The 14,006-nt window shown below is 41.9% G+C and overlaps 1 protein-coding gene across 3 annotated transcripts in view; it reads right to left on the bottom strand.

Annotated features, from left to right (window-relative positions):
• Nucleotides 1–393: 393 nt before the first annotated feature.
• Nucleotides 394–14,006, bottom strand: part of setd5 (SET domain containing 5) — a 79,615-nt gene continuing 66,002 nt past the window's right edge. For all 3 annotated transcript variants that reach the window (XM_086117189.1, XM_086117191.1, XM_086117190.1), the window contains 2 exons: nt 3,185–3,276; nt 394–3,022 (listed from right to left, as the gene is read on the bottom strand). In XM_086117189.1, the coding sequence (XP_085973315.1) occupies nt 2,486–3,022; nt 3,185–3,276 (629 nt within the window). In that variant the 3' untranslated portion in view covers nt 394–2,485. The remainder of the gene's footprint in view (nt 3,023–3,184; nt 3,277–14,006) is intronic.

The raw sequence follows: 14,006 nt of genomic DNA, 5'->3' as shown, positions 1-14,006 counted from the left end.
TTTTTAGAATAAACCAAGTCTGGTCGGAATGAATTACAATGAGATAGAACAGACTCAAGACACCAAGCTAAAACTTTAGATCACAGTTTGAAATCTATATGCAACAGGCTTAGTGGACGATTGGATTTTGCCTTTGAGAGTTGTCCCATGGCAAACCTTCTCATGGGACTATGCAGTGCAGGAGCGTCCTGATCCCGAAGTCAAGCTGACCACACACCTCCTGGTTTGCCACTTGGGGGCTCAAAAGGGACGCTTTCCTCTTCATGCAGAGCCACTAGCCACTTCAGTATGGACCGTTACCTCGATTTTTCAGCTTTCAACAGCAGAAAGCAATCAGCGGCAGTGTGAGTCAACTTGGACATGTGCGAACATACTCAGAAACAAGACACCGGCTAGGTTTCCAAAATACATTACCGTCATGATTATTTTATTATCAAAATGCATTACATTTGCATTAGCATCACTTGTTTCTTAAATCTTTCCGGAGGGGAACAATTGAAATAGTTACTACTATGATCCGTGTAAAAATAAAACAAAACAAAAAGAATTGTTACAAAACCACAAAATAAAGTAACGTAGCATCTGGTTTTGAAGGGAACTCAAGAACAGACCCAAATGATTAACTTCCCACCAACTGGTCACACAGACCCTAAAAACAAATACCATGCGATAAATTCAGTGTACTATATTTCTCCATAAAAGTCTATATACCATTTCTTTCTATACAAGTACTTATATTCATACATATCATCCTATTGGGTCTTACAAATTGGATCACTTTAAGGTGCTGGTTTATTTTGGATCACTTTTATTTGTCTGTCAAAACATTCATGTAACCCGAGTACCCTTTTGTGTATTGGTGTATTTTTGCAGCAAGTTGGATCCTGCTACTCGACCGGGCCCTCCACTTTGAGGTATTCCACACAAATGCAGTAGTTATCGCCGGTATAACAGATAGTGAGTCTCTGTTGACAGGAGGAGAATGGCTGACACTTGCTGCAGTTGGACTAGCGTGAAACTTGAGATTCCATTGTGGTAGTCAGGACAACTAACTCTTCCGAAAGTCCATTTTTTGGGGAAAGAGTATTAAAATACAGCATTCGACAGAAAGGGAAGCAGCTCTCACAGGAGAACATAGCAGCATTTTTCAAAAATAAATCGAGTTTTTAAACAATCTTCCAAACACTGTCACAAATACTTTCCCTGGTGTTAGCATGGAATGTAAGGTTTGGTCAGAAAAATAGCTACACGTATACACAATTCACTTCCAATTTTTTTTTGATATGCCTAAATATACATGTATTATATCCAGGTGTATCTAAGAAACTGGGGAATGTGTGTGTGTGTGTGTTTTAATTATTATTTTTTTAAATCCGGTAGCATCAAACCCCAGAGTGGATCATTCACTCATACAGTACACCGTTTTCTGCATTCCTGTATTCCACGACCACAACGTATGACAAATGAAATTTGGAAGAAAAAAAATATATACAGGTATATACACATACCTACATACATGTATGTATGTGTACGTACTGTAAGTGGGCTGTACAGATATATATATATATATATATATATATATATATATACAGTATATATATATATACATACATGCATATATATATATATATATATATATATATATATATATATACAGTATATACTGTATATAAAAAACCAGATAGAATAACAATGTGAATTAAGTCATGTGTGAGGAACATAGCTCAATTCCGAATTTATTGGTGGCAGTTGCAGCACCATAAACACTGTATGAAGCTGGCTGAAGTACAACGCCAAATGTCTACAATGAAGTCCCGAGTCAACTTATAATTAACCATGACAAAATGGGATAAAAGGTGGAAAAGCATGGAAGAAAATTTTTAAAAAAAGGTCTGTTTCAATGATTTTCTGGGCCATCACAACCGAAGCTGGTAATAATGAGGAACGACCGAATCTAGGAATCCTATTCCTGACAGCATTAATACATATTCTCCTTTTCCCATACCAACACGTGAGTACTGCAGCAGAGATGCAGCCGTTTGCCAAATAAGATTCGTATTCACAAAAACGAAAATAATTTCAAACAACTCTTTCTGTAATGTGAGCCTCTCAAGTAATCAACTGAGCAAGGTAGAATGACAGGTGTGCTTTTAATCATTTTGTACAGACATTTGTGTGGAACTTTGTCAATTTTCATTTGCTAAATTCAGTACAAGGAAACACTAGGGACGATTTCAAGTTCAATGATTTCGTATTTTCAGCGCGTCATTCAAATTGTTGATTGCAAGATCCAAAGCCAACTGGTTTCGTGCACAATGTAATGTTTTTCTTTTTGTTGGGGGTGGGGGAAGCTGAAAAACAAAACAGTTTGTAAATTTGTAAATCAGATTTCGCTCCATTTAGGTTTGTACAGTCCTCCTAGCCAAAGTACCCGCGTACTGTAAGTGGGCTGTACAGATTTGTACAAGCTGGTACATACAAGGTCCTAAAAGCTTCCCGACTGTGTCCGTACACCGGGGCCCTGTAGTGGAGAGCGCTGGAACTGATTGATGCTCGTCCCTTGCTGTGAGAAGTTTGTTGGTCCAGAGGCCGACAGCAGCCTTGAGCTTGGGCTGCCTGACTTGAGGTTTCGAGAAACCTGCTGTTGATTCCCCCTGGATGCCGTCAAACTCATGTCTGCGTTTGTCGGCCCATGGGCCCACGGTCCTGGGGTAGGAGACCCCAACAGGCTGCTCCTGTTCAAACGGCCCACTTTTTGGTGGTTGCTGCAACTGAGGTGATCATCCGCCTCACTGTTGCCGCTTTGCAGGTGGAGCAAGTTTCCTGGCAGCTTGGAGTCTGATGAGGTTGCTGGGGTATGCGAGGGATAGGAGGATGGAGGGTGGTCCTGAGATGGGCCGGTGTGGGAGGAGGAGTAGTAGTAGCTCTTGCCTGACGTGGGGCTAGAGCAACTTCCAAAGGGCGATGTGGCCGTTTGCTGAAGCAACGAGGGACTAGCGGTCTGCGGGTGTCCATCTGATGACTTGACACAAGGACAAAAAAATTACTAATCGGCAGCAGAGTGATAGGCTACGCACTATGACGTAATCCTAATATAAAAAAATATTCATCCAGTATTGAAGGGCTATCATGGATAGTATAAGTGTAAAGGTGGTGTGAGTACATGTGGATGATTATTGAATACCTGATGTGAATATATAGATGGACTGTATCTTTGCGGTGGACTCTTCATTGGCGAAGGAATGGTCACTGACTGCATGTCATACTGATCTGCATCTAAAAATATGAGAAGAAAGGAACAACAATGATCTTTTTTGTCAAACTGTCATGTAAAATGTCTGCCTCACCAAGGTCTATGTCACATGGTTGGTAACATCAGAACAAGACACTGATGGATAAGAATTGAGAACAGTTATAGAATAAAATTTAAGCGGAAGACCCAGAACAAAAATAGTCACAAAGACCAGAACTGGACAACACCAGGATCTGACAACTCATGATCCACAGAAGGACTGAAGATGCCAAAAGTATTTATAAACAAAATGCATGGGGATGCAAACAAAACATTGATTTCTAAATATGACAGGTGGGCCGGGTCAGCACAAGATACAGTACATATAAAAAACTGTATATGTTGACAGTCCATACCAAACATCAACAGAACAAAAGCATTAAAGTATTACCATCCTTGTTTTTAATGAGAACAGTGAAACAACTATGGTATATGTCCTGTATGAACGTCCAAGTATGTTAACAACCTACATGTGTGACAACACAAGCAACAAAGTGCAACAATATATTGCCCAAAAAATGCAGCATACAGTACAGGTATATGACAAAATATAACAAAGTTCCGACTATTTGCTACAAAATGAGACGAGTAAAAGACCTGGTGGCTTTCTTTCCACTCACTCACTGTCTCGAACTTGACCTCCCTTCGATCACCACACAAGACAGCGTTGCTCAGCTGATGTCATGCAACGAACCTTTGAAGCCAGCCACGGGACACTTCGAAGTCTTTGATGCCCAAAGCGCTATGGAACTCGTTTGCACTCTTATTAGCAGTCCAGTTTGCGGAACGTTTTTAGCACGGTAACAGTCAGACCATTCCAGGAAACGTTTATTTACTCGACTGTCTGTCGAGCCGCATGCAATTCGCTCTGAGCATGGAAAGACCCAGAATCGGACTGAGCAAGAATCGCTTCCTTGTTTTTCAAAAGTCTCGTAGATTTGAGTCTTTCAGACTCCAAGCGTCTCCTGAATGTTTCGTACTTTGTAATCCGCTTCGTTTAATCAGATACACTTCACTTTCTCTTCCGCGGCCATAACTGTTCCTCATCGTTTGGATGCCATGATCTACAGGACGTAAAAATGTTCGCAATTCCAGTAAAACTTACTGCAATCAAGAGTCACTTGCATGTCGCCGTTTTGTATCCAATGATAGAAAATAGTGGCGTGGACACAATTATTCCATCGTATCGAGCAGGAGTTACTTGAGTTTGCGCTACTGCGAGCTTCCGTATCGTCTCCCCCTCCCTCCCTGTGCTCTGCAACTTCAAGTAACTGCGCCACCTGGCGTTGAAATGCCTGTCCTTACAAGTCCAAATGAAATGAATGCAATCGTTCACATCGAACCTTAATTGTGTACTGTACCAACCTTCGGCGGGCCGGATTAAAAAGACAGACGGTCCGGATCCGGCCCGCGGGCCGTAGTTTGCCCACCCTTAGGATAGACCTTTCACAGGTAAAAATATTTTCAGGGCCTTTTTTAATATTATGGATTGAAGGCACAGCCTTCGCTATTAACTAAACATGAGTGGAGTGGTGGCTGGATGAGGCGTTGTGAAGCATTGTTGGGCCACATTGGCCAAACTATTAATATTGTGCCAGACTGTGTAAATCTCTTACTCAATACGGACACCTGCTGGCTCTTAAATATCATTGCAGGCGATTTACATGTATTATTTTGGTTCATTCTATTGTATGATATATTGTAATATACGTATCTTAATCTAAATTGAATGTATCTATCTTTAGAGGGGAAGTCAAGCCCAAAATGTTTAAGAATATGTTCAATGCAACCCCACCAGCCTAAACAAGGCATTTTGTTTAATATTGCGTATGTGGAATATGAGTTAACATCATGGCTCAGCTTCAGAAAACAGGTGACCTTGTGACCGTTACTTGAGGCCCGACTAACTGTGAAGTCACTTTCAGCAGGCAGAAAGTGGCAAAATGGCCGCCCCCTGAGATGGCTAAAAACGGCTGGATTTTGCTGCTTTACTCATATTCCACAAACGCAATATGATTCACAATGCAATGCTGACTCATGAAGTCACATAAAACATTGCAGATAAAATGTGTGGGTATGACTTCCGCAATAAAATATAGTCAAATAATGTGAATGTGTGTGTGTGCAGGTAGTACCTGCTAGCACAGGGCTGTGGATTATAAATAGCTATCATGGCGGCATTCAAACCAAAAAAATGAGAAGCAGTGATTGGCCGTTAAAAACCAATGGTGACTGTCTATTTCCAGATTCCTGTCACATCACACACACACGTGCAACAGAAACATGAAAGCATTTGCATGTGTATCTCAATATTTAGCTGGTGTATCTCAATATTTAGCTTTAACTTTAGCTATCTAGTGTTCAATTAAACTGTTCAGATGTCAATGAAGCCCAACTAGAGAGTGTACCAGAGTTTGCCTTTGTTACATCATTGCTTGCTTCACTCCCATCACAGCAGTAGGCCGCTGTCCTGCCGGAAAATACACCGGTTAGGCTAGCGCTAGCCAGCTACTTGTATTACATGCGGTTGGACTTCAAATGAGTCCAAAATGCGCTTCAAAAAATGGATAGCTGGATGGATAGTTGAAAGAGCAACCTGGGTTCTGCTGTTCGACCAGGGACAGCGGGGGATCCTGGTGATTAAGGTAAGCAACTGTCTTTAACTGAAGGTTGATCCCGTGTTCCAGTTAGCGTCTATGTATACTCGCTATTTTTTCAAAAAGGTGAATTTGAGGCTTGATAAAGCATGTAGCTCAAACACCAAAGAGTGCACTTAATTCACTATGATGATAAAATTGGATGTTACATTTTGTTTAACTCTGATGTTTTTTTTTTGTTAGCAGAAGTACAATTACAGTACTATTCCATTCAAATGGATTTGTGAGTCTGTTGTTAAATGTTTAAGTATTTGAGGTACAAGCTCAGCTCTTAAGCACCATGTTTAACAATGTAGACACAAACACCAATAATCTGGGGTATCCCTTGTACGCAACTGGTGGGCGCAAGAGAAGGCATAGTCAACGACGTAACGTCACATCTGTTCCTATCATGGCACCTTGCATTAAAATTAACCGGGGGGATTGCGGGTGTGCTGGTTTGATGACTTCAAAAACTTGATACAAAGATGGGAACAACAGATACAGGTATTTTCCCCATCAATACCTCAAAATGGGCCGTCAAAGGCACCCTTACAGCCTATATCTCACTGAGTGGCAAATGCTTGCGAGCGTAGCAAATTTAGGGTTTTGTCAGGGTTCGTAAGAGGCGGCAAACATGTTCACAAACACTTTTCCTTGTAGCAAGAAATTTTGAAGATGTTCAAAATGCAAATCCACTGTTTGGCTAACAATGAATATCAAGTGTTTGCACAACTGGTAAGCATTTGTGTATGGTCATAAAACATGTTTCCAAAAGTTGTTTTTTATTGGCCAGTGTTGAGAATACTCTTGTTGAGTTGAACTAGTATAAATACTAGCAAGGTTAAGGCCAAAAAATAGGTCTTTGACTTCAAAGAATCATGCAAACGTCCCCGTTGGCATCGAAGTATCTTTGGGTCGCACAAAAAAATGTGTCATAAGACACGTTGAATCGGAATAACGTAGGCTTTTCCAAAATGGGGACCAATTCAACCAAAAAAATTTGTAATAATTGAAACATTGAGAATTAGGTCATCAGTGTTACTTCACCTATTTTTTTCCCTTGGAAAACGTGACAATTCTGTATTGAAGCAGTACAGCTCCTTCTGCACATTACCGTCTTCAATTCTGGGATTTGTCCAGTAAGGAGTACTCTTTTGCCCATCGCCTTCCACAAAAACGTATTCCATCCGTACCGAGTGCTGTCATCAGCAGTGACCAATGTTGGGTAAGTTACTCCCAGAAAGCAATGTGGTTCATATTAGTTGCTTGCATTTGAAAGTAATTTATTTACAACAGTAGCGTCTTTGTCGAGTAACGAGTTACTTTTTTAAAATTGGTGATTCATAGATTTTAATGTTTCCCACATTTTAAAAACCATCGGAATCACTGATTTGATTACTATTTGTATAAGATACGATAACCATTATTTGTCCCACACTGGGGAAATTTGCAATTTCATCAATCAGTATCAATAACATGATTTATTATTAAAAAGCTACATATTGGAACTGATACTTGACCCAATAAATAAAGAAATCCTGACTGTACCGAAAATGAGCAACATTGTCAAATGAATTTAAACATGTGAAAGATAAGTTCTTATTGGCAATGTGTTCCCATGACAAATTAGACTTTTTTGTCATGTATCTATCTTCTGCCCTAACCATACTTTTGAGATGAGAGCACGGCGTAGACAGCGAGCTAAACAATCCTCCAATAAAAACACGAAGATGAGAATCCACCGTTTGGTATTTTTATGGAGTCTTTCTTATAAAACTGTACACAAATAGAAACACAATACAAATGTTTGTATAGCATCTTATTATACATATGGAATGATATTCAACACTCTTGTAACAGCCCTATTCTCTAATTTATTCAACAAATCTATGGTAAATATCTACAAAGATTAATTGATGAAATACTTATATAGGACGATAAAGAACTTGTACAGCAAAGAGTGGTATATACAACTGTGTAAATGTACTTAGATTGTGCCTGAATGTGTGTTAGAAGAATCTATGAGCAAAATTGTATCATGTTTAAAGTTTCATTTAATCTGGACACATCTAAACGTTTGGGTGCGTATCCAGCACCCCCAAATTCCTGTGCACAAAGCCAGAGGGCTGTTGAAGTCCACAATTAGCACGTCAATACAGGTGGGCGATCACGGGGGAGAGGGCGAAACTCGGTCACAAAAGGGGAATGAATAATTCGGGAACAGCGGTTGAACAACAAAAGACGAGTTGAGAACACCCGTCGCGCCCAGACGACATTGGGAACACCCGTCGCGCCCAGACGACATTGGCCATCCGCAAAGTCTACAACATGCTAATTCGATGTAGACCAGCCAGAAAAGGCGCCAATGTACTGGTGGTTCAATGTTTAACACAGGTAACCCATCACTACCGAGGGGCCGGACCGTGGGTGCGGTATGCAAATATCGGGGGCAGTGTTTTCCTTGTATGTTACAATAAAAGTCTGAACTGGCGGGAAGGGAGCTCGAGTGTGATCGCGGAGCAGCTAACCGTCGTTCGCTCTCAGAGATCCGCTCCCGCCGATATTGAAGACAATTTTCCTGTGTGCCGAGTCATTTCTTTAACTTTGTCCGAGAAAATCTCTGACAATGTGTCAAAAGGAGGAGGATGGAAGTGGATGTTATCACACCTCTCCACTGTTTCACTCCTATGAATTAAAATGGCTACCCCATTGACATTATGGGTGGTTCTAACTACTTCCACCACTAGAGGCACTGCATTGAACTGTAATACAATACTTCCATCACTAGGGGCACTGCACTGCACTGTAATACAATTCCTGGGGGCAGAATACAACTCATTCCTATGAAGATACATTCGAACTCAGAGAACGTGATCAGCTCGGCCTGAAAATGCATATATACAACTGTTTAAATGTACTTACAGATTGTGCCTGAATGTGTCAAAAGGAGGAGGATGGAAGTGGATGTTATCACACCTCTCCACTGTTTCACTCCTATGAATTAAAATGGCTACCCCACTGACTTTATGGGTGGTTCTAACCACTTCCACCACTGGGGGCACTGCACTGCACTATAATACAATTACTGGGGGCAGAATAATCTAAGTATAATTGATAATTGCTCCAAGAATAGGCATGGAATCAGAGGTTCCAGGTGTATTGAATGAAAAAATGGGAATAATAAAGTAGCACATCAGACGTTGAGTTAATGGGGCATAATGTAGTTTGTCCAACTGGAGTTGCCGTAGCATTCATGGCCAGAGGAGGTCTTATGCTCGGAGGTGGACCGAATAGCATTTTGATAGCTAACAGCCAATCAGTTATCCATATTTTGGAGACTGTGATTGTTGGCTCATTCATACAAATCACATCGAAAAAGCAAATGACTCTTAATTCTTCACAGTTCGAAACAATGCCATTTACTTAGGCTTGTTCCTGCCTCTACTTTGGATGTGGTTTGCATTATTTCCTGAAACCATGACTACTTAGCCATTTTAGGAGATGAGATAGCCTGACAACCATTGGCAAATAAGAATTTCTGTTGTGATGAATGGCATAGCTACTGATCTATCATGTAAATATTTGAAGTACTTAAGTTGATTGCTTTCTCTTGATTTTTTTGCATCTAATCCTGTCTTGTGTCCCATATGGGGGTGGGAGGTTGATCGGAATTGAGATGCAGTGTGACCGTAGGACTCCCCCCCATGAAGTTCTTCGTTGTGTTGGCAGTGTGTTTTGGGTCTTGTTGCATGATGAAGCTTAGTTTGGATGCATTTTTCTGTAAATTGCCAGACAGATTGGCTTTACAGACTTCAGAATTCTTACTGCTGCTTCCAGCATGAGTTACATCATCAATAAAGACAAGTGAGCCCATTTAAGAAGAAGCCATACTAAGCCAAGGCATGACTTGACCTCCACCGTGCTTTATAGATGAGCTTATGTGTTTTGCAACATAAGCAGATCCTTCCTTTCTCCACATTTTAACCTCTACCAAGGTGATGGAAAGGCCAATCTTGGTCTCATCAATCCATAAAACTTGGCTCCAAACACTTAGTGTAGCCTTACGATTCTTTTTGATCATGAGTGGTTGGCATCTTGTGGTATGGATTTTCTCTCAAAGTCTTCGAACAGTGAATGCCTTCACCCCTGCCTTGTGGAGGTTGGCAGCGTTGTTACTGACGGTTGTCTTTGGGTGTTTTTCACAGCTCTCTGCAATCGGCTGGCAGCCAGCTCAGGTGTAGCCCACCTACTTGTGTATGCAATATGTTAAGCGCTATGTTACAGCTGCAGCTGTTGTGAAAGCGCTATATAAATCAGGATGTATTATATCAAATGCTGTTGATACCATTGGCCGGCCTTTCTATGACAGTTGCTCAGTGCAGCGGTAGTTTCTTTCCTTTTCAGGACCTTCCAAATTTTTGTATTGGCGAAGCCTAATGTTTGTGTTCTGACTCTCTTGCTTACTTGAAAGGTCAAGAGCTTGACACAATAGGTGCTCTATCCTGAGGTGTTTGGAGGTTGTACCGTAGAGGATGCAATTGCAGTAGTCAAGGCGGGAGGTGATGAAGCCGTGGATGAGGGTTTGAGCGGCGTTGAAAGAAAGTGAAGGGCGGAGATGAGAAATGTTTTTGAAGCGGAAGAAAGCAGTTTTGGTGATTTGGGTAATGTGTAGGTCGAAACAGATTGTTGTCAAAAAGGACACCAAGGTTGCGACAGTGAGAGGAGGGGAACAGGGTGAATTATTGATTGAAAGACAGACAGCGTGGAGTAGGTTGTTGGGGTGAACGATTTGGTGGAGATGTACAATTGGACGTCAGCAGCGTAGCAGTGGAACAGGAGACCATGATGACAAATGATTTGCGCGAGGGGTAGAAGGGGGACACCTTGGGACAGTGGGGCAGTGTAGGAAGAGCAGTTGTTGATGTGGATGAATTGTTTCCTGGCTGTGAGATATGAGCGAAGTCAAGTGAGAACTTTGTCGGTGATGTTTAGAGATTGCAGGCGAGAGAGTAGGATGGAGTGGTTGATGGTGTCGAAGGCAGCTGTTAGGTCAGAAAGGATGAGGATGGACAGTAGGCCGGAATCAGAGGAGAGGAGGTCATTGTTGATTTTGAGGAGGGCGGTTTCAGTGCTGTGTGTGTGCACCCAGATTGAAATTGTTATATATATATAGATATACTGTGTATATCTATATATATATATATAGAGAGAGAGAGAGAGAGCGAGAGCGAGAGCGGGTTTTTAAGAATGTATAATTTGTCAGGTTATTTCTGTGACCACTGTGGGCTGTGGGTTTTTCTTTCATTAATAGAGAGGTATCAACAATTTGCCCATAAGAAATATGAGGACAAAGTAGCTACAATATAAATTGATTCTTTTATAGGAGAACAAATAGATAAATCCATATGCATATTCTTTCTTTCTCCTTTATTGCAGACACAGGTCCATACAAGCAAAATGAAAAAAGAAAAACACAGAAAGATAAGTATCAAAAAGACAAAATTTAACATGTGATCAAGTATGGCGCCAACGCAGTCTGAAGTAAATCGATAGCAACTTTTCACTGGGCTGACCAGGGCTTCGATTGTATGCTTCTCTGACTTGTCGAGGCGACAGATGAAGGGAAAAATCCACTGTCGTAATAGTGCATCGAATGTTGGCAATCTTTAAGAAGCAAATAATTGACTAGCACTGTCCCACCTTGGAATTCAAAGAAGGAGCCTCAATGCATCATTACAGGGAGTTTCTTTTGCCTCTTCTTAGCCAGATCTGGCCCGCCACATCATTTTATGTGGCCCGCAAAAGCAAATCAAAGATGTCAACTTCCATGATGCTTGCCAAAATATGGACCAAAATTTCTCATATGTAATAAATAAATGAGAGATATTGTCAGCATTTTTGGTGCCAATCCCCCCCATGACAGCAACTTAAACAATAGCTGAATAATCCGTTATTATTGACTTTTTAAAATGGTTTCAGTCATAATGGCTTTCCAAGGGAAATGGTAACTGAAATGTGACCCGCGATGAAAATGGGTTTGCCACCCCTGATTTATGCCATAGCGCATAGGTGTCAAACTCAGGTCCTGGAGGGCCGCTGTCCTACATGTTTTCCAAGTCTCCCTGTTTCAAAACACCTGATTCAAATGATCAGATCATCAGCAAGCTCTGCGCAAGCCTGACATTGAATCTGTTCATTTGAATCAGGTATGTTGCAACAGGGAGACTTGGAAATCATGCAGGACAGCGGCCCTCCAGGACCTGAGTTTGACACCCATGCCATAGCGGGAGCACACATTCAACATCGGTTGCAAACCATTAGAACTAGATGAGCTCAAAAGGACCAGGTCATCCATACCACATGCTTAAGAATTCTCCAGCATGTTATTTGCATCAGAGCTAATCTGCTCAGAAATTCCTCCTGATTCTCCTGTCATTCATGAGGCATGTAAACATTAGAACTGTACAATTATTTTTTTATTTGAATGAAATTCTAGCCCGATGGCCAAATCAACAGTTAACTGTAACACCTTGCCCAGTGGGTCATATTTAACATTCTACATCATGGCTACATCCCCAGCTTTCCTCAAACATTTTCACACTGAGACCAGTTGTGCACTCAACCACCCCATGAAAGTCCTTGTTTTCGTGTTCAATTTCTCCTGATCTTGTTTCTTGAAGGCATAAAATGTCACACCCGACAAGCAGTGCGTCCACCACCAAGCGACTTGACTTTTCTGAAACAGTGTGACCTCCTCGCAACCCGCGAGTGATGTCGTTAACGATCCGCATTATTAGTCCTTGTTGGCTGCCTGCGGGGGAATTGGCCGCTACTCCTCAGCTGCAGAAAGCGCTTCAATTTCACCACCGGGCAGCAAGCCATCTTGCCGAGAGCCAGTGGATTCTTTAATAGCCCACAGGGTGCTCCTCTGGGGTTAGGTTGAGGCTTGTCGTAGCATCGGACAAACGTTCCGGTGGGCCAAAGCTGCGGGTCGTACATTTCCACCACATCATTGTATTCAGCAGTGATGCAATACAAATGATATATTTTTTGCTACGTCTCATCTTTTTACCTTCCGGCCCAGCTTTTCCTTCAAGTAATTACAAAGAGTGCTGGCGTCCACATTGAGATCAAACTTGGTTGCAAATACACTCATCATCTCTGTTTTGACGGCCGGTAGACTACTCCCAGTCCTCGTCCCGGTTATTCCGGACATCTTCCATGTCTTGCTGGAGTTTTAATTAAGTGCGTGCTATGTAGCGTGACGTTGGGCAGCACTCTTTGGTCTCCTTCCTTCACCACGCTGGAGGCTGTGTGACTTCTGATACTGTTTCGGCTTGTTGATGACCAACGATCACACCAGACGCTACTTGTCACCCGCCCATGACCTCCAACGGGGGTGGGAGGGGCTAACATCAGGAGAACCCGGTGTATCAGCTGGCAATCGCTCCAGCTTGAGAAGTCCTCCATGGCTGTCATCTGGGCATCAAGTGCAGCAGAAACATCCAGCAATGTTTCACAAGCAGAACCTGAGTGTTCATCGTGATTTTGCGATGGGTCAATGTCAGCAGTTATTTGCCGCATTCTTCCCAGGAGTGCCGACACGTCCACATGATGAAATGACAGAGGAGGTAATTCATCCAGGAAATGCAAAATAAATCTTGGGATAGCTTCTCCACACGAATTGGGCACTTGTAAGCACAATTTAACATTGCTCATCTCCTTCTCTTGACCCCTGAGCGTGAGCCAGCACTTGTGTGGAACAAACTCTGACAAAACGCCCTCAGCAGATTCAGTTCTTTCGGAGCTGACATGCTGGTAACCGACGAAATAATATTTTCGTGGCCCAGGGTTCTCACTTTAATCACCATAAAGTTCAGAAGTTCATCTTCAAATCTAACTTTTCCATCTTGAGTTCGGTAGATGATCTCTAGTTTAACTCGGAAAACTTCATGAAAAATAAACCTCCCCGACAGTAGTACGCCGTCCGTCATCTTTCTCTTTTCATGACACAATGTGTTAGTGGTCCATATATACAACTTACGACAACCTATGATGATAAGTATTGGCGTGTA

This window comes from Hippocampus guttulatus, chromosome 8, assembly GCF_054856545.1.
Source record: "Hippocampus guttulatus isolate MCC_2025c chromosome 8, RoL_Hgut_1.0, whole genome shotgun sequence".
In the NCBI taxonomy this organism is placed as follows: Eukaryota; Metazoa; Chordata; class Actinopteri; order Syngnathiformes; family Syngnathidae; genus Hippocampus; species Hippocampus guttulatus.
The sequence above is the reverse complement of the archived record's forward strand: the minus strand, read 5'-3'. Positions and strand labels throughout refer to the sequence as shown.